Consider the following 27,066-nt stretch of genomic DNA (forward strand, 5'->3'; position numbering starts at 1 on the left):
TATTTTATTAACTATACAAACCTGGGCAACATAATAATTTGTGCGGAAGACGTTAAAAACAGCACTAAAGGACAACCTATAAGAGACACACCAGATGCAGCTTCTTTGTGGTATTTGTATTCGCGTTCTTTTGCTTCATCATTAAATGCCAAAGTGAAAAATTTTGTATGTTTGTTTAAATCCCTTTAAACAAATCATAGACGTAAATTATTATTGATATATTGATTATATTTAAATATCAATTTATAATTTGAAAATGATTGTGCTCTTTGATGTTTATTAACATTGTTATCACATAATATATTCAGTGTGAAAACGTTCGGGTGGGAGCGGAGAGAATTGTCCATTTACCCTTAAGAGGACGCTATATACCTACATATATTTATTGTCTCCGTCTTACAAGTGCGTGACATAGCAAATTTACGTTTAGCAGATAACGTTTAATTCCGCTAGCTTAAAAATTAGAGTAAATAGACTTATTATGAAACTTGATGGTATGGACAATATCTGAGTTAGTATGTGGGTTTTTTACGATAACTTAGTTTTTAAGTGATTCGTGAGTATTTCTAATTTACGCTTTTGTAAACATGCATAACTTGCTATACGAAATTCGATTCACTCTAATTTTTAAACTAACGGAACTAACGTGATCTGCTGAGCTTAAATTTGCGTTAATGTATTATGCACATGTAAGACGTGGACAACAAATGGTTGTTTAGCGTCGTCTTAAAACTGTACTTTTGGCGTAAGCGAGTGAAATAAAACTTTGTCTGTCATTGGAGTCCCACCTATCGAGTGATAAATTCTGAAAAATTTTGAGCGGCTGTAGTACCTACTGCAAAAGTTATAGTCCGTAAACTATAGTTTATTCTGGTATGCAGAACAACATGAAATCAATATCTTATTCGTATTTTTGGTGGTCTATGCTCTAGATCGAAAACATTGCGAGTCATTTTGAAAATTACCCATATGTGTCAGATCTGCTGGACTGATTTCCGTATCTGCATACTGTGGAAATGACCGAAGCAAGCTTTAAATGCACCTATATTTTTAATTCCTCACGAAAATAAAGTGTCCTCAATTATGTGATACTGAAATGGCTCTAAATTTTGGAAACAAAATCGCGGAAGTAATGCTATTACGCATTACTAAAATGCGCAGGAAATATATTATTCGCACGTTTTTGAGTATCCAGCATCCATCACGTCGATCACTTCTGACGGTATAAAACGCTTCATGGAGATTGAATTCAATACGTTGTGCACCAATAGAGGTATTAAACATTTGATCAATGCACCTTTCCATCACAAAATTAATGGTACTGCAGAATTGAGAATAAAAATAATAAAAATAAATTAATCTATCACTAGCATATCAAAAAATTATGAATGTTTGCTTTTATATCGTAATACGCCTTGTTCCGTTATATGTCAGTCACAAGAAAACTTTTGTTTGAGCATTATAAACAGACGCAATTCAACAAACTGATTTCCATCATAATAATTGTATTTACCTAGAGTAATAGTATATAGAGTAATTTGATTATACAAATCATTAATTAAAATAAAATATGTATATAACTATTAAAAAAATTACAAAGAAGTTGATTAATCATTAATGTGAGACAAGGAGTGGAAATTTTTCGTATCAAAAGTTGTATAAAAATATTTTTCCCTTCTCACTTGGCGAGCTTTAGTTAGTATACAACTGGGCAAAATGATTAATGCTTTTCGAAGAAAAAAAAATTAATTCCGACATTTATCAATATTACTAATGACGTTTGTGATTATTTCTATTGTTTAATTAAAAAATGCATATAGTTTTTTATGTATTTACTAATGACGTTTGTGATTATTTTTATTGTTTGATTAAAAAATACATATAGTTTTTTTATACATAATACTTCAGAAGCTAGGCTTTGTGCCATTTTTATTGGTTTATTATAACTATAACTGATTTATGAGTTGAAAATTAAATTTGAAAACGAATTATATTATAGTATGGATGGTATGGTACCTATATATTATTATATAGAGCGCATAGTTTTTTATGTTATTTGTTATTTGATACTAAAACCTAGGCAATATAGATTATAGTTGATATTCTTTTATTATCATAATAATAGTGTATTCTGATATTCGATAAGATCCATTGGGGTTTGGGGAATGAAAAAAATTACAAAATAAAACCATGAAGTACTCGCAAGTAATTTGTATCTTAATTCCCAGTAGGTACATTCGAGCGAGACTTAATATTTTTTTTAATCGTTTTTACAACATTTTATCAAGCAAAAAACACAATGACAAAAAAAAATTAAGTTGATCTTACTCTCGTTATTACCAGAAGACATCATACATAAGCTATTGTTTTGGTTACCATTAGAGTGTCAGACTCAAACGATCGGTTGTCAATTATGTTATCCAAAAATATTGAATCAACAATGTAAAATTTCGTCGAGCGGTATAAATTTTATCAAGAACGGAAAACGAATAATGAAATCGTTGTTTAATGGGCCGGACGTCTAAGAAACTTAGCATTGGAGCACTAGAGATTGTAATTCGAGATATTTTCGCGATTGGAATGAGTCCAGGAAAATACATGATTGTTTACTTGGAGAGTACGCTTCGGACATAGTTATAACACTAACAAAATTATTGGAAATAGCAATAAACGAGGAGACAAAGGTAGTAAGGAGTTTGTGATGTACTCTGAAAAATATTCATTGTTGTAATAAGGAATTAAAAATGGATGATGCCTGGTGCTATTAAAAGACAAAATTACCCATAATTTTTATTTTTAAATGTTATTAAATAACGGCTTCAAATTATATATAATATAAACATTGATCACTGGGTAAGTTATGAGTAACACGAAACTAAGTATTTTGCAATGGGACAAGTATAGGTGTGCTAATGGTTTTCCACCATGTGATGATAACACAGTGAAAAAAAGATATACAGGGTTATTTTTCAAGCATCCTCGCCCTGGTTTTATGTATAATTATACAATATTCAAATTCTGGTTCTTGGAATTTTTAACATACTTGAAGATCATATTTTCGTATGCTTGAGATGCTTTGTACCACTTAAATATGATCCTGTGACAGTACCAACTTTTGTTTTTCAAAGAAGAACTCCCCTTATTTTTAATTTTTAATTATTAAGCACATGTTTTGTTTTGTTTGTTGTATCGAAATCAAAATTTAAATGAGTACCTAGTTGTTGAGTTACATAACTTTGTGTACTAAGGATAATATATTTATGGTAATGGGTTAAGTAGATATGGGTCTTAGACGATTTGAAAAAGTTAATACATACTATTGATCTATCAATATAAATAATTTATCTAATTCTAAATTTAGTTTATATTTTTAAGAATTATTACCCTTATTATAAATATTTTAATAATTCAAAAACTGCCTAAGACGAATGGTCCGGTGCAACAACCGGATAACTCCATTTTGGAAAAATGTTCAGGGTGAAGATATAACACTTTCCTTAATTGTGCATTGAAGATAGGATTAATCTGTCGGTATATTTAAGTTGAGGACATAACAATAAATAATTATATCTAAATATCAAAATCCTAGTTTTAAATTTTGTAACCGAAAATATTTTTCAAAGTTGAACATAACATGGAGTTATCTGGTTCTTGATCAGAAAAGTGCTAAATTTCAAAACTAAAAAATAGATATATTTTTTTCATGATAAAACAGTTTATTTTTAAACATATTTTTACAAAGATTTCTTTGATTACATATGAAGATTATAGTTTTTCATAAAAATAACAGATGGGTAAGCATGGGGAAAAAATTGTTTTTTTTTTGGAAATATTATGTTTTAATTTTTATATAAGTTTTATAATAACAACTTATTTAGAGCAAACAAATTTAAAAAAAAAACAAATAAAATATTTAGTAGGTACCTTCCTAAAAGTTAATAATAAATAATAATAACCCAAATATTAATCTTGAATAGGTGAATTTTAGTATTAGGTACATTTAAATGTTTAAAAAAATGCAGAATATTAATTTATAAATCATTTTACATGAACATCATCTTTTCTGGAACAAAAAAAAATATTTATCTAATTAAAACAAATTTATTCTAGTACTATTAATTTGAATAATTATTGAAATCTACCTTTTGTTTAAAATAATTATAATGATTTTCAGTGTGACCAGCTGGACGCAACAACCAGATAACTCCGTAGTTATCCGTTTGTTGCACCGAATTACAAACACGGATAATTCCATTTTATGCATTATCTCCGTATATAATAATCGGAGATATACTGTTGTTGCACACATAGATAAAGAATTTTTTCGTTGTTATTATTCAATCAAAAAGTCAATTTCTAAAAAAGTGGAGTTATTCGGTTGTTGTACCGGACCCTTTAATTTTGATTTAGTTACATCAGAATTTAAAAAAAATCTTTCATAAAACAATTTGCATAAAAAGAAGGGGGGGGTTATAATTTGAAAAATAGTAGTTTGTATGGGACACTCCTTAAGTAGTATAAAAATATTAGTTGTTAAAAACATGGATAGTAGAGTAGCAATAAATATTTATCTACTTATTATTGCTGGTGGGGTGGGGGGCTTAATTTTTATCTAGTTTTTGTAGAGTTAGAATACTTATCCTCTGTTACTTTATGACATCATTGTTCATAGACACAATTCAGGAAGGGAGCGGCACTTGCCCTTGTTAGCCTATTATATCATTTCAGATTTATCTAATTTTATTTATTATTAAACAACCACCATCCAGTGGTGTGTTTATGTATTTAAGCAAAGGGGTGCACCTAATTTTTCGGGCCCCTTATAAAGTTTCAGTTGCTACTTGTTGATTAGGCCGATTAGGGGCTCAAGAGCCCCATTTATAAAACACAGCTAAAGGGCCCTAGTGCAATGCGCCTCCTGTACCCCCTCTAAGTACGCCACTGCCACCATCGTACGGGTAGAATCAAAATACGTTTGAATATTTTAAATATTCGACATAGAAGGGTAAATGCAATCAAATATCAATAATTGCTCTCACCAATATAAATTTAAATTAATCTATACACATTGACTAGAAACTATTGTAATACTCGATCCGCAGAAATAATATATTCATTTACAAATTATCTTGAATACATTTTATAATGACTATAGCGCACGACAAAATGTCATACGTTCATGGTGGGGGAGAGGGGGGGGGGGGTTCACCTGGACCACGTTCCAGAACGAAATTTAAATTCAAAACATAATATATCATAATATTTATCTATGGAATATGTATATTATAATAAGTCATAATATTGTTAATCAAAGCACCTCAAAAATATGTAATTGGCCAAAGTGAAAAATATAGTTGTTATACTCAACTGGTACATGGACATGGTGTATCTATCTAGTCAATTACCTGTGGCCATCTCTGTTCATCAAGTCCTTTCTCAAACGCTTCTTAAAGTTATCGGAGTCCTCTTTGGCCTGAGCCATTAAATCGGCGTCATCAATCGGTGTTGCACACTGTTTACACAAACACCGAAAATTGTCAGTAATTATTACAAATAAATTAACGACGCTTGAAAACAGCCTACGGATCCGTTTTACAATCATAGTTTAAACCTCGGTTATGCTTGAACCACTGATTTTACCGGCCGAATACCGTGGTTTAACCAGAGTTCAACTATTGTAATACGGACCCTAAAAGCTACAAACTACTTACCACAGATTCTTTGCTGGCACTGTGCTGATCGGTCAACGATCCGTTTTGCACATCCATTTTGAACTGCCACGCAAAAACAAAAACATTGTTTAAAAAAAAAACCATTTGACAGTGTGAAAATTCTATACTTGAATAACAATTATTATTACCGGTTTGATCGTTTTTATGATGAAGAATGTTTTTATGCTGGCCATCTTGAGCGCTTCTTCACGGCGTTCTCCGTAACCGGGCTCGACTTCGAATTCTCCATTTAAGAAACTTAACGTTTTTTCGGATATATGCACTCGTCTGAAAGCACAAATCACATTTCATCAAAAATAAAAATAAAGATTACACATATTTTTCTTATTTCCCGTACGGACATACCCCGGCATTCCACTGCTTTCCATTTTGTTTGCCAATTCCACATCCTTAGAGTAAACGTCGAACTGCCACTGTCTCTGACCCAGGACACCTGCTAAAACAGCTCCCGTGTGTATGCCCACCCGCATATCCACCGGTGAATTAGTCGTCTGTTGTACGTATCTGGTATTGTGAAAAAAAACAAACAAATATCAATACCTACACCAGATGGGACTTCAGCCCAAAATCGTAATTATTACTTGATAGCTTTGACCATGGAGAGTCCCATGTGCACGCTGAGCACAGCGTGATCGGGTCGTTCCTTGGGAGCGCCACTAATACAATAGTAACAATCGCCCAAAATCTTAATCCTGAGCTGTTGGTATTTCTAGAAATTGTAAAGGTAACAGGCGTGACATACATTGTATGATATACAATGTGTTTTGTGTTTAATAATAATGATATATAGGTTAGGTAGGTACACAGATACACAGTATAGGTAATAGGTATAAGGTATCGCACAATAAAAAAAGAATTCACCTCAGACAGTCGATCGAATCTGGCGAACAGCTCATTGAGAATTTTTACCAGGTCCGATGCTGAGTATGTAGACGATATTGCCGTGAATCCAACGATGTCGGCGTACAATATACTGTAACACAATAAAATTTATTATAAACGATGACAATATGTAAATAAAAGTTTTTGTGTATATAAATAAAGAAAAATGGAATTAAAATTGATAAAATATAATAAAAAATACCTTTTATGACAAATAAAAAAAAAAAACTAAAACACAATGTAGAGGAAGAAAATTTAATATGAACGTTCATTTTTGTATGCGAGTTTTTTTCTTTTACTTTACGAAAGAATGTGAAGAATAAATATTTTAAAACTATATTTTATGTTGTATTGTGCACACGTATGTCGATAATTTAAGGCAAGAGTTAGGTACATAATATTACCGAATAGGTAGCTATATATTTTCAAGTCATAATTTATTTGAAATGGATACTATAGGTTTTTGAATAACTTAAAGGACTAAGATTACTATAGATTGGGTTTCAACAAAAATAATCTTAGACGTTGAAAAACAGAAACAAAACTCTCCTCCTTGTTCTTTTTAAAAGTTTACTTTACGTATTATAGCACTCAACAGAACACAAAACGTAACAATGAAATTAACCTACGTACCGTTTAATTAATTTGTTTGACATAGTTTTCGTTATATTATATAATTTATTTCTTAAGTTAAAATACCATTGTTTGGACTTGATTAATTCCACAACCTCGAAGTAAGAAAATATTTGCAGTGCTCATAAATAAATCCACTAAATTAATAACGATCACGTGGAGCGGCAAAAATATTGCTCAAATTAGAATATAAATGTTTTATATTGTTAAAACATAGCAAATGTCAGGCGTATAATGTATGACGTGCCATATGCACATGTACAGTTGAAATTTTGATTAATTTAATCATCGTTCTGTGGGTATAACGTTTTTTTTTAAGTTTTCGAGTTAAATGTTATAAAATTCAAAAATGTTATCCACTACCATACAAAATTATGTACTATATTTTGTGTACCTTATATTATTTTATACTTAAATAGTTGAAGTTATGCCACAATCCGTATAGACCAAAAATATTTTTTTACTATTCTATACCTATCAGATAAATTCATGGGGATGTCCTGTGAATATACCAGTGGACTAGTCAGGATTTTTAAAATTTGGGAAGGGGTTATACAAAATATTAATAAATACTATTTCTATTGCTATATTATATATTCATTTTATTATCATAGGTACTGGCGTATTCATATATTTTATAATTGTCTATGGGGGTATGGACGTACTGATATAAAATTTAAAAAAATACAATTAATGGACCGGGGAAGGATGGCTATTCTGGCCACACTGGCTACTCCACTATATAACTGTGCTAAATGTAGGTATTTTTCTAATGGCCTAATTATAGTATTCTACATTACAAAAAATATGGTGTGTCGAAATCTATTTCACAAAATATACTGAACAAATGTCCAAACGTGATACACATAAATATCAAAGAAAATATATTGCCTTCATATGTAGAGAACGCTATACGCAAATGTAAAATTCTATTATTTGATCGAAACATATTTAGTATAAGACGTTCGTGTATTTGATATGAACGATTGAATTCAGCTCAAATTGTAATTTGTATGTCCAATATATTACTATTTTTCTTATTCCGTGGCATGTATTATTTTTAAATTTATTGTCGACAATAAACAATACATTTAATTGGTGGAATGCAATCTGCTTTACACATTTTACTGTTGATGACTCACAAAATCATACGACCGCGTCATACTGTTTTAAATTTGTTGTTAAAACTATGTAATATTGATTAAATAATAATTATACTTTGTAATAATCAAATTAAAATATTATGTTCGTTCATTTAAATTTTGTGTAACATATTATAATATTGTCTAGAAGAGTTATACTTTCGATAAACCGCGTATAATTGTATAATATTGGTTAACAAACTAATTAATCCAATCTACGAACGTATAACTTTGGGCCGGGCTGAGAATGTTTCAGCAATACCCATGCGTGTTTGTATTTAATTTGCGGTGCTGTGCCTTAATAACGTATACATGACATCATTGCATTATTATAATTATTTTATCAACCAATTAAAATATAAGACCACGCAATTAAAAGCATTATTACAAAATATTATACAAGACGCACGTTTGTGTTTTCGTCATTTTAAATTTTCGTAAATTAAATATATTGTGTATAGGAAACGAGACGGTGGTGGTGTGTACGTTTTAGTAATTGCATTTTTAAGGTCATCATAAAAGTTCTTTGGATAATGATTTTCTTTTGACGAAGTTCGACTTTCATTATTTAATGTTTAACTTATAACCGAAAATACACACATGAAATATATTATTATACACCTAAACTATATTATATGTATATACCTATATAAATACGTAGGTATGTACAGAAACATAAATGGTATAGTCGCATTACATTGTATATATATATGCATTTAATATTACATACATAAATAATATTACAGATTATAGGCGCGTATTACATACCTCACGTTTTCGTGTCGACTCATGTATATCTTTTTGAATTGACTGTCCAATGCCTCACCCAAATCCTGGCGCATTTTGACGGCTACGTGTTCCGGTAACACGGACAACAACAGCCGTTCCTGAAAAAAAAAAAATTGAAATGGAAACAACGAGTATCAAAAAGCTATACATTATATATTGTTGTTACTATTACTATATACGTGTATATTAGTAATATTATTACAAGGATACCCACGCGTTCGAACGAGACGATAATTAATGGTGTTTTGTTGTTTTATCCTCGGGAAATATAATAATAAATTTCTACCGCAGAGCTATTATTTTTGCACCAGTCAAACAAACGCGCGGTGGGCAAAGACCGCATCCGTGGTCCGTCCGATTCACTTAACATCGTCGAAACACGAAGAATCACTGGCGAGTCGTAATGGAAACTGACTGCGGAAGGAACATTGTTGACACACAAGAACCATTGGTAATTCGTAATGAAAACCTACTGCGGAGGGATAGACTATATATTATATATTATTGTTATACACAGAGGGCGTGAGGTGAGATGACAAAGTGTCGTATTATTTTCTGGGACCATATTTTTCGGCGATGCAATGACTTCCTGCGAGTAATATATTATGAGATTTATCATTGAATTGGATGCTCGCGATACGAAAGTAGGTAATGTAACATATTCGTGGGGTATATACGAGTATTATGATAATAGGCCGTTAAAAAAAATATGTATTCGTACACATATTGGTTATGTGATGTGAAATTTGTAGGTATTGCAAAAAAAAATTGAACTTAACACGTTGAATAGTAACAATTGTACAACGTTAAACATTAGTATATATTTTTTTTAGGTATAAAAAGAAACTATTGCTATTATTTTCCTTTCGTTCAAATTTCCGATCATATTATTCTATTATTGTCACCAACATGGTAATAATATTATGTATTAATATGTATGTACATATTGTACCTATTTGATCACTTTTATACAGTATTTTTAGATTTTTTTTTTTTTAAATATTTATATGTTTTATATTTTTAAAATACATTGTATTTATTTACAAAACAAATTTTACTGTGATTTCATAATATTTAAGATTTATTTTAATATTTTATTTATGTTTACAATCATTATTTTTTTAAATGTAAATTCACTATACAATTTTATATTCATTTTTATTCATTTCTAACAAGTATTCTTAAGGTAATTATTGTTATATTTTGTAAAAACAGCTGTTGTATAAAAGTAAAACACGAAATAAATTTAATTCACAGCGCTAGTAATGTGTATATTGAGTAATATAGGTAGTACCTAAGGCTATATTATATGGAACTAAAAAAGATAAACATAAATAATATATTTTAATGATCGTAGAAGGCAGGTTATAACTTATAAACTAAAATTGATAAATTTTGAAAGCCATAGTGACATCTTTCGGGTAGGGATCATCTATCATATGTATAGTATTATTATAGTCTATAGGTATTATCTTTGTTTACAAAATGAAAATATAATTTTCGAGTGTTTTCGAGTGTTATAATATATAAATTATAACATATGTTATGGCTAGCCAACAATTATGATTTTAGAAAACACAATATTTGTTTCTCTTTTTATACTTGAAACGCATTTTATAATAATACAATAATTGTTGATAACCAATACGGAAGACTTTATGCAGATGGGAGATTCTTCTGAGTAACTGCGAGTCTTTAACAAACATTCGTGTAGAAAATAATATTAAACTGATCATATTTTTGTCGGTCATGACGATTTTTGAGATAAACAGATATAACAGTTGTGGTCACGCCAATTTAGGTAATATTTTAATAATTGCAGTCATAACTTTATTATACTCCAATTCCAGGCGAAATTTATATTATACGATAAACATATTTTTCGATATAATGTACACAGCGTTTAAATAGATTAAATTGTATACTCCGATCATAGTTTCGAATTTTCGAATAATTTAAACATAAGTATCAACATTTTAACCATACCTACACAATAAATAATAGTGTGTAGACAGTCCTAAGTGTGTTATATTTTCAATATAAATGGGAAGGAAAATGTTGATTGATACATTTTTCTAAATTAAATAAATAAACGAAATATTAATTTCATATTTAATCATTATATAAAGTATATACTATATTATATTATATTATTTAGTATACTTAGTTATTATTATTTTAGTGACCGCAACTAGTGTGTAACCTTTTTGAGGGGTGACCGCAACTAGTACATAATTTTTGATTATGACCGCAACTAGTACACACCGTTTAGTTTATATGACCTTATAATTCCCATGAAATATACCTACAGATATATATTTGATGCTATGTGGTAGAGGAATCCGAAGTACAATTATTTGGCATTATTTCCGAACCCACGACAATTATTTTGGCTGAGAATGGGTCGCTACCGAATTCGATCATACGGTCGGGTTCGTCCAGAAAGGGTTTAGTCGGTAGACAGTAATAAGTCGATGATTCCACCGGTAATGACCCGTTGCAGTGACTATGCTAGGACGACCGACGTAAAAATCCCACCGTAAGTATATAATAGGTGTAAGATAATATATACATCACCATACCAACGCAGTCTTATGAGACCTAAAATTGAATGAATCAAATGGACTGGGTGGTAATCACCTGAATGGATCAGGTGATTATTTTATCATTTAACACTACATTTTTCATCAAGTATTAATGTTTACGGAAAAAAAATTTTACATGGTAACTATAGTCATTAATAAGGAACGGAATTTGAAGTAAAATAATTTTTTTTGTGCGTAGCATAGGGAAATGCTTCCCAAGTATATAATTAGATTCATTCTTCAGAGAATTTAAAAATGAAACTTTAATTTTGCATTTTTTAACATTTTTAGAGTATTTTTCCAGTTTTAGGTCATTTTATATATATATATATATATATATATATATATATATGTTGCTTTGAATTATAAGTTTTAAAAATATACATTAAATGTAAATTGTTTTAAATGTTTCGTTTTGTCCGTAAATAAGTTATTTTTACGAAGATTTGATTGTATCTATCTATACGGCTATACATAATAAAATTCCCATCAAATCATCTCAATAACGTTACGATATGCGATATAAAAGTAATTTGGTGTCCGATTATTAGTAGGTACTCGTAGAGTTGTTAGTCGAATGTCAGTGTTTGCTTATTATTCGAATATCTAATGTCGTGAAAAATGCCAAAAATTAAACCGTCCGACTGTTGTCGAATACGTGCGTACGTAGGTACAATTTTTATAAGTTTTTAGTTATAAGTCTATAAGCTATAACAATATTTACCTATACATACACAAAACATTTCAAAATTGTGTTTTTATCGAATTTAATATCATTTTTCAGCGAGTTGTTTAAGGCATTTGGTCGTATTTTTTTAGAATATTTTTCTTATTTTTTAAGACATTAAAGTCCGCTCCCTGGTCATTAAAAATAACATAAAAAAAATATATTTTTCATCCTTGTTTTTTAATTTTTACTTTTATGAACGACAACATACAGTTTTAGATTTAAAGTAGAATATTTTCCAAGTATTTCGATTTTTAATACATAAAAATTTAATTTGGGACGAGTTCCTAGTTATATTACATAATTATTTTAAGTTTACATGAGCAAGTAGAAAACAAATATTTTAAAGGAGTAGGTAACTGCGTACCACTCCACCCCGATTATCTAAACTTTAAACACAGGATTGCGAAAAAGGCAATATTCGTATTTATTTATAAATAATAATCGCTCTTTTCGCTACCCCATTCTCAATAACTTATTATAAGTTATTAATTACTCGTCCTAAATTTGATTTTTTTTTAATAGTAAAAATACTCGCGGTGAAATTCTGTTTTAAAGATTTTCTTTTATGATGAATTCGATGGTGACCGTAAGTAATGATAAAGTGGTTAAGAGATTCTGATAGATGTCCAGGAAATTATACGATCTTCTTGGCTCGGTGTATGTACGACATTCCTATCAAATATTTAATATACTGCTTTGGAATATAAAATCAAAACTTTACGTTATCATTAAAAAAGTAAGAAACTTAAAAAATATTAAGAATAATGACTACTTATAGTATGCAAATTTATTATTTGTCAAAAAAATCAATACTTTTTAAAATTATGAGTGTTAAATGAGAATCATACCGTTCATTATGTTATTGAATGTATTCTAAACTTGAATAATGAATGGAAAAAAATATTTGAAAACTTATCTAGTACTCCAAATATTATCTCTCGGCGTCTCATTGTACCTCAAACAAATGAACTAAAAACAATGATAATCAATACATAATTCATAAATATTATTATAAAAGATTCTTAGTAGCCACTAGCCGCTTTAATAGGTATTTGTGCGGCTTTTTATTTGTCATGCAACACGCATTTACAGAATGTATTGCTAATTGAAAGCGTACGCACTTTGCAAAGGTCAATTATCGAATTTTTCTGAAATAAACTAGCTTGTTCTATTAACGTTGGTTCAAAAAAAAGAAAAAGAAAAGAGTAATCACTAAAGCGTTAAACCTATAATACGCAAGTTGTTGAAATATAATGTGAATTGGATGACAACCTTTGTGCTTTTTATACCATATTATATTGTTAAATGACTACAAGTCCATACATATTATGTTGGGTATTTCAGTATTTGACTACTTCATTATTGATTAAACGAGTACGGATATGAAAAAATACGTATAATAATACTCAAGAAAACCATAATTTGTTGTGGTTTATAATCTTATATAAGTACCTATATATGAACTATTAATATTTGGTCTTTGGGATTCTAAATGTCATTCAAACGAAAGGAATAGGTCTCGGATAAACAAGGTCTGGACAGAGGAAAGATGAAGCTTTGTCCAAATACTTCCTTTTTTACTACTTCCATGTTATTATTATTATTATAAAAAATGACGTAACATTTCTTTAATAATACAACAACATTTATTTTTTCATTAAATTATTCATGTATGGCATAGTTATTATATTCCTATTTTACAAACTTAGAAAATATACTTATGAGTTATGAAATACAAAACATTCAACAGAACATTTGATTAAGAAATTAATTAACTCAAGACTTTATTCATAATTTTTTTATTTGCTCGGACTTGTTTAAAAAAAAAGGACATTATACTATTATAGTAAGTGGACGAACTATATTATATTAATTGATGTACTGTATACCTAACTAGAACTCATACTTCAAATTTCGTACTATATTTTGTTGGCAAGACTAGGGTTCACTAACAAAACGTGCTTGTTTAAGGTTTTATATGAAAACTATCTAATATAATTTGAAAATTTTTTTCTTTTGAAAACCATTTTTTTGGTAGCTATGTAATTTGAACAAAACCTCACCAAATTCCCTACAAAAATTTGAAAATTCATCATAAATCGTACGATATTAAAGAAATGCCTTTAGAATAGATGCATAGGTATGACTGTATATAGTTTTCTAAGACATATCTTAAATTTCAACAAGGTATTGACTAATGAAAAATAAAATAAATACCTCCTAAATGTTGTGTTTTGTGTATTTTTTAATAATAAAAAGAAAGAGAGAGTATTCACACTCCATGTAAATATATATGTACATGTATATTATTATGCAACTACTTATTTCATTCGAAATCGGAAGTAATAAGTTATTGTTATCATAAATTATGAATTATTATCGTTAACTTTAGAATCTAAAAAGTATAATGTGGTAGCTATAGTAACGTAATTGTAAAAAAATACAATAATGTTTTACTCTCCTAGCCTTAACACTCTGGGTATCGCACAAATTTATAGAATTACCCCAGACATAAACGTTTCAATAATAAATAAAATTAATTATTAAAGGTTAAAAGTAGACCAGTTAAAGACATGGATTTTTATTAATAATTTATTTTATTATAACTACCTAGTATGTATTGATTGGGTAATAATTATTGATGAATTTTGAGCTAAATATAAGTAGATACAAATTTAATTTTTTTAATTATTATTATTTAAATACCAAGTGGTGTCAAGTGTTCACATTATTTCAATATTCCTCAAAATACAAGGTCAAAAATAAATTGTCTTCAATTTTTTTTTATTTCTATTCTTGTCATTACTTATTAGTAGTAGCTAGATGTACTTTAGTTTTTCTACCTCAAGTTAGACTTATACTGTACGATATTATAGTCGATTAAACCATTCGGTCGAACTGAAAAAATCCATGTACCATGATTTTTAATTTTTAATTTAAATTAACATTTAATTACATAGACTTAGTCAAGATGTTCATAAAGATTAAGAAACTATATATTTCCCGAAACCCTGTAATTAAAGTAAAATGATAATCCTTTTTTTCTTCGTTTGAGAGCTTGTAGATATTTTGGAATGTTTAAAAATTTTTCATTAACACTTCAAAACTTGAATAATGTTAACTTTGTTCATAAAGAAACACGAGTTTATAGAAATTATTATTGAAACTCCGTTAAAAACACACTAGGTACTGCTGTTAATAAGTTATTAGGGTTACATGCATACCTTACAACGTTAACTTTTTATTTTAGTTGTTGTTTTAAATATTGCTAATCTGAACAATTTTATTGCATTTTAATTTCGTAAAAATCCATGCAATAGCAAATTTACTTAAAAACTTTTATAACCTCTAGGCGTGTTTACCGTATTAATTATTGATCAATTTGTTAAATCACATCAAATTTTTGAATCAATGGTTAAATGTTGAATCTGTAGACGTTTATAAAAAATATTTGTATTTAATTAAATAAACCTACTACGGTTAAAAAATAGGTCATAATATTATGTAGTTTAAGTCTTAAATAATGAATTTACCTACGATTTTTAGTTTGCACATTTTGTGTTATTATTAATTTGAATTACTAAGACTAACTAAATCTAATTATTAAGTTAGTCTTTTCAACATTTATAAAGCAATTTTATATCATCAGATTTTGTGTGTTCGGGTATTGTTTATTCATATAATAATTATTCGTTTTATGGCCATACTCAACCGACCATGTTTTAATATGTCTGTATACACGAAGATACATAATTCACGTATCAAAATATATTGCATTAATATTTTTAGTAGCTTTTACACTATTCAGTAGTACAACTGAACAGGGCTATTACAATAAAAAGATTAAATCGACATTGACGAATGACGAATTTGTTGAAAATAAAACAAAAATAAAATCATTATGTTGATTAATATTATGACATACCCAGTTAACACGTATTTAACGTAGAAAGTATGTTTTTAAAATTTAAATTCATTTTTTTTCCTTGGAAAATATTTAATTATATACTTTATATCTATAACATGCCCACTTCATTATACAATCGTCATATTCATTTTTTTTTCATTCATTACTCCACGAATGTTCTAATTTTAAAATTATGATAAAAAATGTGTTTTATTATGAAGCTAAATATTTAATTAGATAATATTATTTATTTTTCAGATTAAATAGGTACCTGCAGATGATTCAAGAAAATGATGTATCCTGCAGGCTAATGATTTTTATATTATTATTATTATCATTTTTTTTTTAGTAACACAAATTTTCCCTTGGCGACATAAACCACTGGGTTATAATTTTTCAAACTTTAGAACATCTACAAATTATATTAAAAATTATACATTATTTATATTTTATTTTGCAGTTTTGCCTCTGAGAGAAACTTGAAGGTGGCTGAGAGCGATGAATTGTTGAGGCCATTATTTTGTTTTATTCATACTAAATTATTATTTATTTACAAACAATATTAATTATAATATACTTATCCAAGATACCTACTAAAAAAAATAATACATTCTTAAGCATAAAAATTAAATAAGCTGTTTTTATAGGAAGTTTTTTTGGGCGACAACATAATAATCCTATTATAAACATAATATTGCTACGGACTATAAAAATTGAATGGTGAAAGCATCGTCAAGATAAATTAAAATAAAATGTGTGAAATGAATATACATTTAAAAAAATACACCATTCCAACGATATCAATGAATTTAAAATCTGAAAATAAATATTAAACCGTTAAAACCCGTTAATACCTATTATCTACTAAATATTATTATTAGGTACTTATTATTCACTATGTACTATATTGTTTTAATTCATATACCCATTCACCTCTTAAAAATAAATGTAAAATTTTATTTTTGCCCACCAAAATGTGTCTATGTTCATTGTTTCTTTCTTGTTGATGGATAATAAGAATAAACAAGACAATATTTATTAGATTCAAAGTAATAAATGCTTTTTCATTTAATTCATATATATATATATATAAATATTAATTCTTTAATGAATTCATAACAATTCATAAGAAATTTTATTTAAACTCTATGTAATATGTAAATAAGAAATATATTATTCAAAATATATTTTAATATATTGTTCTACATTACCAGCATATATTTACTTACTTATTTTGCTTGAATACAAAAAAGAAAAACTTTTAAAGTCATACTGTACATAAATATATTGATATTATAATTGAATTGACTATACTTGTTTTTAAATTAAAATTAACAGTAATATCATACTTCATATTATGTAGGTTATGTAAAATTTAAATATGCTATATAAATTACAAGGTATTGGAAGTTCTGCATATTGTCGAATGTGTGTCGTTTATTTCCATAAACAGTGTTTCGAGAAATTAATTATTATTAAAATATCTGAAGATGAAAATACTGTTTTTACATTATTTAATGGTTTTGCATTTACAATCAATGTTTAAAAAATTTTGAGTGGGTATTGATTTTTAAATTTAAAAACCTAATTTTTAATAAAATGCAAGAAAAAACCTGCATCATATTTATGTAAATTTGTAAATTAATACAGTAATAAATATTTGTCTTTTTTCATAAGATATAACGGTATCAATAAAATGGTAAATTATATTTTATAAATAATAAAGCCTAATGATTTACAAGTATCGTTTTATTTAATTTAATATACTTATACACATATAGTGTTGGGTACGTTGTTAAAAAAAATTACACTTATACCAAAACCAAACAATTAGTTTCAATTATGTAATTTAGGAAATCTAAAGAATTTATTTTTATTTTTCAGTAGAATTCATCAGCATTCTTCTTTATTGATTTTCACTTAACTTTTTCTACTTTTACTCTCAATTCTTACCTATTGTTTATTATAACTTGAATAAAAGGACCAATACAACTGTAGATATAGAATAAAGGATAAGAATCTATTTCTTAATATAACTTAAGAAATAAACTAATATTACTAATGGAAATTTAACTAAACTTTTGTGCTTAGTGTTAAATGACTATACACAACAGATATATTTTAGTATATATTTTACTTTTCAGCATTTTATATATTTATGAATATATTAATTTAATGTTGTATCTATCATACTAAAAAGTTTTACATAATATTATGATCTTCATATCTATGACATATATTATTTTTGTGTTTAATCTTACACAAAAATTTTTTTTTTAAATAAACTGTGATATCCGAGGACAATGTATGATATTCGATAATTCTTTAAAAATGAAATGAAATTATAATAAGTATACTTACATTGATGAATCGTTGTTAAGAACAACTAAGAATGATCAAACTAAGGGCTAAAATTATTAACACTGTATAAGCGATAAGCCATAACAAAAATTACCAACATATCAATGTACTTCAGCCTAACTTGTCTAAAAGAAAATATAAATTAATCACAATTATCTATATAGTTAACATTATTTTTTTTAATTGTCTAAACAAGAAAATTATTAGTTAACAGTATAGTTATTAAAAATAATTAAATATTAAATTATGTGTAGGTAACGATGTATAACATAATAATTATTTTAAAACTTAAAGAAAAAAATTCTTTTCCGTATACTTTTAGTTGAAAAAATAATTTCAAACAAAGTGATTTTGTAGTATTGAAAATACTTTAAATAATTTTAGATTTTAGTCACTTCAAAAAATTTAAACTTTATCTTTCATAAAATATATTTTATTAATAATGATAAATATTTTACCATTATTCAAGAATACATTTGAAAAACAATAGTCATTTGTGCTATTGTGTATGTAACAAATGAATGGGAATAGTTTGTTTTATATAAAACCATAATCCTATAATAATCCTAAAAAAAATTAAAATACACATTCAAGAGTCAATAATATTATATTACTCTTATTCTGGTATACGCATTAATCCAGTCTGTATTCTACAGTCATTAGATACCATTTGTCGAATCCGGAGGAAATCATTTTTATATAATTACGTACCTACCTACGGAATTGGTTTGCAAATAGCTATAGATTAAACTTTTTAATGTAAATATTGAATGAGCTGAATGTTACGTACAGTTAAAGCGAACGTATTAAAATTAATATTGTGAATGATTTCCTCAATTTTTTTTCGTTCGTTTAATATTTTTAAAATTTTAATAATTATAAGCTGCAAGACTCGTCATCAATGTATTTATTTTTTTGGAATGCCGCCGTGTTGAAAACTAACGAAAATGAAAAATAAAATAGTGATTCTTCTTTATCTGTCACAGAATTTAAAACGTAACGGTCAGAGATTAACGATCAAACCATAATATTCAGACAATATTATTTTTCTTGTATGCAAAAATGCCACGAACATGCATTTTTTTTTTTTTTGCTCTCTTAGTTTTCTCAATTCCAATTGTTATACAATATTTGGTCTATGCTATTATTGTATACACAAATACACAATAGAGTGTAGGGGTTATACATTCACAACTCGCGCGGATCATCTCGGTAGACTGTCCGTTCTTTAACGTGTCACACAAATAACGAGAAATCTTTTTGAAATTGATTTATAGTTTCGTAAGTTATATCTTAAACCAATTTTTTTTTTGTGTAAGTAAAACGCAAATAAAAATACTGTGGAAGCTTAGCTCAAAAATCCGAACCTTAACCGACCGAAAGTAATAAACACGAGGAATAAATATTTTAGAAATCGTCGTAAATGTTTAAATACGTTAACAGATAAAAAAAAAAAAAGAAAAACTTATATTATGAAGGTACCTAAATATAGTTCATCAAAATAAATTGCTATTGCATTAAATATTTTATATTATTTACATTTAGAAAATATCGGATGGAAACTTTGTCTGTTAATAGAGCAATCGTTTCATTTTGCTTATCATGACGATTCGTAGTGTACATAGAATACTTATATTTATATAATTGTAACTATAAAATTCGAAGTCAATGATAAATCATCGTATTGGAAGAACGATTTTGAACGTAACTCAATTTTTACTTTATTATAGCGTTTATGTCGTTTTTCAAATAATTTTAAGTACTCATAAAATAAGTTGCTATAGTGAGTGACAAATTCCAATATTTATTGAGTACACAAATACAATATAATATAGGTGTCTAGTAAATAGTAATAATATTAAATGATTAGAGTTAGGTACTTATATAAAAATTATGATTCACAAAAAAATAATAATAATAATATTATTAAAATAAATATTTTTATTTGAATTAAATAGACCCGTCGTAATTTATTGTCTACAATTATTAATCGATGAGCATATTGATAATTAAACAATTATAATCAAATTTATTAATCACAAAGGTACTAAGTTCAAATAAGCATACTTTATTATATAATTAAATTAGTTGAATTATTAATTTAAATATTGCAATCGTAAATTTTATTATTTTGTTTATTACCTACCTTATTTTGTCTGGAATTTTTTAACCTAACCTCACCTTGAATGATATATATTTGTCCTTTTCTGTAGTTGCTGACAAACAAAAAGATCAAATATCATCAGTTTCACATCCGTTTGAATTTATAACGATATATTGAAATTTGAAACTGAGTATTCACTGATCAACACGTCAACATCTGTCTACTCAATTATTCTATTTATTGGTTATTACTAGAATGATCATCACTAATCTAATTTAAAAAACCTTGGATCAGATTCTTATCGGATACATAAACCCAAACTATCAATATTTACAAATTACAAGTTTTGAGGTAGTGCACATTTTCCCGTGTGACTCTGTCCCGTTTGATGATTTTGAGTAATATTAATTTTGGTACTATTTATATGCCAAATACTTAAGTAATTATATATATATATATATTATATTATGATAATCACATAAGGGGTGATGAATTTGAATTCAGTTAATGGCACAACGCACAATAGTACCTGATAAGGTGATTAACTCAGGTGGTCGTCGCGAGTGTCAAACACTACTCTACAAACGTTATGCGAATACAGTTTTTTGATTTACAATGTCACTAATGTCAGGATGGGATCGTTGTCTTTCCCATTTCGTCTTGAATATAAGTGGTGACGGTGAAAAAGGGTAGGTACTAATTTGTTAGGAGTTACCTTAGTTGCATCACGTAAAAAGGTATACTTGAATTGCGTCCCAAAAATACAGGAGAAAATTCGTGCATTTTAATTAGTGGTTCTTAAACAACTAAAAAAAATAAATAACAATCATAAATATAATTACAATTCATTTAAAGCATTGCTTTTCAAATGTAATAACAAAATAAATAAACGTTAAATCACTATTAGAACTAATAAAAATCAATATAGTCCATAATATAATAAATAAATAAATAAATAAATAAATGAATAAATAAAAATTTCAATTAAAAAATATGTTTATTAGATATACTTTTTCAAACATCTAACCTTGTTATTAGAATAGAAGTCGTGTCTTATTATTCACAATGATGATGAACGAACTTGCTTATTATTGCTTATCAAGAATCGGTAATGAACTCCATCCATTATCGTTATTTATGTTATTATTGAAACATCATATCAGATCCCAGGCTCCCTTATAATTAATACACATAGGAGAATCCCTCAAAACAAATGGAAAATTTTACTAGGTACATAACCAATATAGTGATTTTTACGGGATGCGAATAAGGTGCCCCACTTTGTTAGCAGGAGATTCCGATTTTATTTCTGCAGGTAATATTATGTAATAGATAATAGTAGATTAATTTAAATCTTTTTTTCTTGAAACTATTGCTCTTGGTACAAAATATTATATACCTACCTACTATTGTTCTCGCGTACCATAACTTTATATTTTGTTGAATCAATATTTAAATAATCCAGTTTTACAATAAATTATGATTAAATTCATTATTGATATATCTATTGATATTATAATTTTTTTCATATTTAGTAAAAGACTCTATTGGCTATTGCACATATTTAGTAATGTTTAATTTATGTTTATTATATAAATATAAATTAGACATGTTACTTTTACAGTAATGATTAGCAAATAAGCAATTTAAATAGTATCGGTATAATATGTACCTATTATGTGTTTGACGCATAAAGTGTTCACAGCAATTTGTCCTCAAAATAGAGGACAGTCAATTTTGCTCTATAGTAATAAATAATTAATACACTTTTTTTGTTGTGAACGGTATGCATGTATATATTTTTATTTTGTAACTTAAAAATTTGCTGTTTTTCTTTTTTTTTTTTGGAACGATGATTGATTTTACATTGATGTGTGTGTGTTTTTTTGTCTGTCATTACATTTTATAGGAGTGAACATTTTTATATTGCATGTTTCAAAACATATTGTTTGGTAGAAAAATAAAAATAGTCGATAAGGGTTAAAAGTAATAATGTATAGTTTTTTTTTAAATATACAAAAAAAAAAAATTAAGAATAAATAGATATATGTATTCATAACCATTGATAATGTTCTTCCTATAGTTAAGTAGTTTTAAATTTTAATACAAGGTTCCTTAAAAGTAGTTATTATAGATATAGAAAAATAATACAAATACATATCTACAGTGGCGGCTTGAACTTTTTTCCCTCGAATCACGTTTAATATTTTTACACCACCCAACCTAAAATATAGTTATTAGTTATTAGTTATTACTGTACATTATCTGCTGAGTATACATTACGGCTATATATTATATTTATTATTTATAATTTAATATTTAAATTACCAAACTGCAAAATGGTTCAGTCTACCTTTTCCAACCATAAGACCCACCCACCCATCCATTAATATTTTTGTGAATCACATGATTAAAATATACTCCCTTCGAGCCGCCACTGCATATCTACTGTATTACTATTAACAAATTAACTACTTAAATATAAATATAATAAATTATATTTTATATTATACTTGGTATTATATAAGCTAACAAATCATGTTCACTCAGAATAATATTTTCGTTTACAATAATTTAATATTACATTGAGTTAAAATTGTACACATCCATCATAGTGACCAACACGACACCTAATGTACAGCAGTCACTGCCAATCAGTAATCCTAGTAATACCTATCATAACTTTAAATCAAACTTTTTTTTGTTTTATTATTTTTGATAGTTTAAAAATTAATACAAAATGTATGCTGCGTTTTTTTTATATGAGATATAAATATGGTATTACATATCTATTAAATATTTTGACACACTTTTACTAGATGGTATGTTTTAGAAAAACGTAATCCTGATTTGATTTATATCAATTTAAAATATAGGTACGACTGTGAAGTTAGCCTTAACACTTTTTCAAATCAGGTTCTGAACAATGAATGGTACCTACCAAAATTTTGCGATTAATTATCAAAATGTACAAAATCCCGAGATTCGCAAGTCAAAAACAATACAGTTATTAAGGGTTGAACCGAAGAAGGGCTAACTTATCACGCAGTCCTTATATATTATCCTAAACTTTTCAAACAAAATAGTGTTGAAATCTCGCTATGATATTTAAAAATAATTTCTAATTTCTCTATCGTGATTTGCGAGCCAATCCCCCCACTCGGGGGTTAGGTCGATATGATATTAGGGGATATGATTTTTCAAAGTTTTTGCCCAAAATTAATTATTAATTAATATTTTCGACAATGTGCTGATATATAAATATCACGCAATTTGTTTATCGTGAAACCGCACGTACAAACTCAAAGGTAAACAACTATAAATATTACTTTTAGGATTATAGTTTATACATTTTAATCTCTCATAAAATTTATTACGATTTTACTGATTCTAGTGTAATTAATTTTTTCATTTCAAAATTGTATTAAGCTTATTTCAAATAACACATAACTTTAAATTAATTTCAATTTCAATGATTACATTAAATTTTTTTAAAGTTAATGAGTGTTTAGTGTAAGTACTTTCATATTCATTTTTTAAACTTAATTAAATTAACTTAATTTAGCCAAAATAAAATCTATAATTTATATACTATAATAATATGAATGACGGCCACCTTATAAAATTCAATTTAAAATTACTAAATTAACTCATATTTATTTAGTAAAAACAGCATACCTTATACTTTTATGCAATTTCAATATATTAAAAAGTGTAAGGACAGTTGAAAATAATAATTAATTTCGGTAATATACTTGGAAAAATCGTAGTTCCAGAGGTTTGACTTACAAATTGCGAGAGTGGACTTGAAAATTCTTGCTAAGTATGGCGAGTATATTGACTTTAATTTGAAAAGTTTTGGACAATATGTAATGGCTTCTAGAAGTTAGTCCTCATTTAGTTCAATCTTTAATAACTTCTTTGTTTTTGACTTATAAATAATTCCGGGATTGAGCTTGAAAATTCTTTTTAATTACTTTAAAAAAAATTGGTACTATTCAATATTTATCATAAAAAGTGTCAGGGAAATGAATTAAAATTTAAATAACATATTCAAGTTCATATTTTCTTATTTTCCACTGTAAAATGGAATAATTTTTATAATTTTGAACTTTCAATATTTATAATATAATTGGAATCGTATAGCTTTACGTTGTATAAGTTTTGAAAGGATCGATACATTCGATACATACAATATAATATATATTAGTATATATTATATACTTGTATTATTACTTTCATTGTATTTAAAAATATATAAGCCATATATATTTAGATTGTAGATAGGTATTTTGTAAGTTTAAAATTCAAATATTTTTCATAAATAACATTATTTATACATGAAAATGATTTCTTTTGAAAAAAACATTTTTTCTTAAATTAGACAATTAATCATAGACTAGATATTTTTTTTTTTTTAAATAAAACAAAATCTACGATATAAATTTAAGTATAGTGTCTTGTTTAATAGTGACCTATTTTATAATCAAGGTGAATTCGGGTGTTTAAAAATTAAATTTAGAGACATTCTAAATATAAACCAGAGCTAGACAGATGATTTTCTTGGAATATATTCCTAGAAAAAAATGTTATGTTTTTTTGTATTCTATAGAGTCTAAACAAAACAAGTGATTTATTGGTTTTGTAGTTAATTGTTTTTAAATTAAGTTAAGAAAAATGTACTATAGGTATAATATATTTGATATTTCTATGAATTTTAAATTCTACTTATGAAAGTATTTTTTTAATCTAAAAATGTAAATATAAGTCTATTAAGTACATAATAAAATATTTATAAAATGTTCTGTAATATAACATATTATGATGAGTGTATAATAATATTATATTTTCAGCTAGCAACAGTATAATTGAGACGATATTATATTGTTCGTAATATGCAGAGCTTATGACATTTGCGTTGTAAATAAATGAAAAAATGTGATTGGTATACAGTCCAATAAATTATAAATTATATTATATCTTTGCGTTGAGATTAACATAACTACCTAGGTAAGTATTAGTAGTTTTGTACCTTATACCAATGATAAATATTTTATTCCGGCACGAAAATGTTGACTTTAATAAATTGTGAAACGAATTTAATATTTATTATTGTCATTATTTTATTATTAGTTACCTGCTCGGTCGATTGTTCTTCTATGACCATTTTCATCTCGAGACATTGCCGGGTTTCCAGAAAGGCGGTCCGCTGCTGCTTGTCGGCCAGGAAATAGGACAAAAGTCCCAAACAATTGGACGCCAAAAGTAGAACGCTGTTCGTGGCCAACTATAAAATAATAATAAAAAAAAAACACACATATAATATCATTTAATACAGAAACGCACGATATAACAAAAATCATAAAAAAAAAAAAAAATAATGATATTATATTAGGTATATGAAATGAAATCATTGTTTATATGATTTGTTTATATCGTATTGTATTGTGTTTAACTCGGTTTATGGGTCTATTGTAATGCGTAGACGTATACCAGACACCAGAGACCGTATAAACCTATATAATATATAAAGTACACCACACTCCCTAGCTGTGCACAAATAATACCATTCAGGGTCTGTAGCAGTGTAGCATCCACCGCGGTTACCGCGGTTACGGGCGTCGGTTGGTCGTCAAATAATAACGATAATAATATTAATAATTATTATAAATATTATAATTATAACCTAATAATACGGATTATGTTCAGGTAAACGTCCTCAACATCTCATCTATAATATAATACGTCCTGTAAAACACGCGACGGAGTGTGTGTGGATATGTGTGTCGACGACAATCATCATTTCACGGCAGATTATACCGACAAAACAAAATGCGTATACCTATTATACGCGCGCGCGTGAACACACACACACACACACACCACGAAGAGACAATAGGATGCATTGAATTACTTATAACACACACACATACACACACCATTCTGATGGGGATTTATGACCGTATCAAGTGCGCTTTCATTTTATTCCGTAAAAGCCATAAAAACCGTAAATCGATCAATGTCAATCGGCGGAACGACTTCGTCGTGTACACGAAACAATAATAATAATAATAATAATAATATATAGTGTATTGTTGCGAAAACGGTCTACATAAATATATTTCACAGATGGTTATTACCACCGTAAAATTATACATAGGTATTATACCTATAATAGGTGGTACTTGGGTAATATAAGGT

General features: G+C 27.3%; 1 protein-coding gene across 1 annotated transcript in view; it reads right to left on the bottom strand.

Annotated features, from left to right (window-relative positions):
• Positions 1-27,066, bottom strand: part of Ac3 (Adenylate cyclase 3) — a 119,014-nt gene that overhangs the window by 11,558 nt on the left and 80,390 nt on the right. Inside the window, exons 2-10 of the mRNA XM_089228240.1 lie at positions 26,003-26,152; positions 9,158-9,276; positions 6,594-6,705; positions 6,314-6,441; positions 6,078-6,236; positions 5,861-5,999; positions 5,712-5,774; positions 5,406-5,512; positions 22-183 (exon numbers count right to left, since the gene is read on the bottom strand). Coding sequence (XP_089084366.1) covers positions 22-183; positions 5,406-5,512; positions 5,712-5,774; positions 5,861-5,999; positions 6,078-6,236; positions 6,314-6,441; positions 6,594-6,705; positions 9,158-9,276; positions 26,003-26,152 — 1,139 coding nt within the window. The remainder of the gene's footprint in view (positions 1-21; positions 184-5,405; positions 5,513-5,711; positions 5,775-5,860; positions 6,000-6,077; positions 6,237-6,313; positions 6,442-6,593; positions 6,706-9,157; positions 9,277-26,002; positions 26,153-27,066) is intronic.

This window comes from Diuraphis noxia, unplaced genomic scaffold, assembly GCF_037042655.1.
Source record: "Diuraphis noxia isolate RWA-SAM2 unplaced genomic scaffold, SU_Dnox_SAM2 contig0001, whole genome shotgun sequence".
In the NCBI taxonomy this organism is placed as follows: domain Eukaryota; kingdom Metazoa; phylum Arthropoda; class Insecta; order Hemiptera; family Aphididae; genus Diuraphis; species Diuraphis noxia.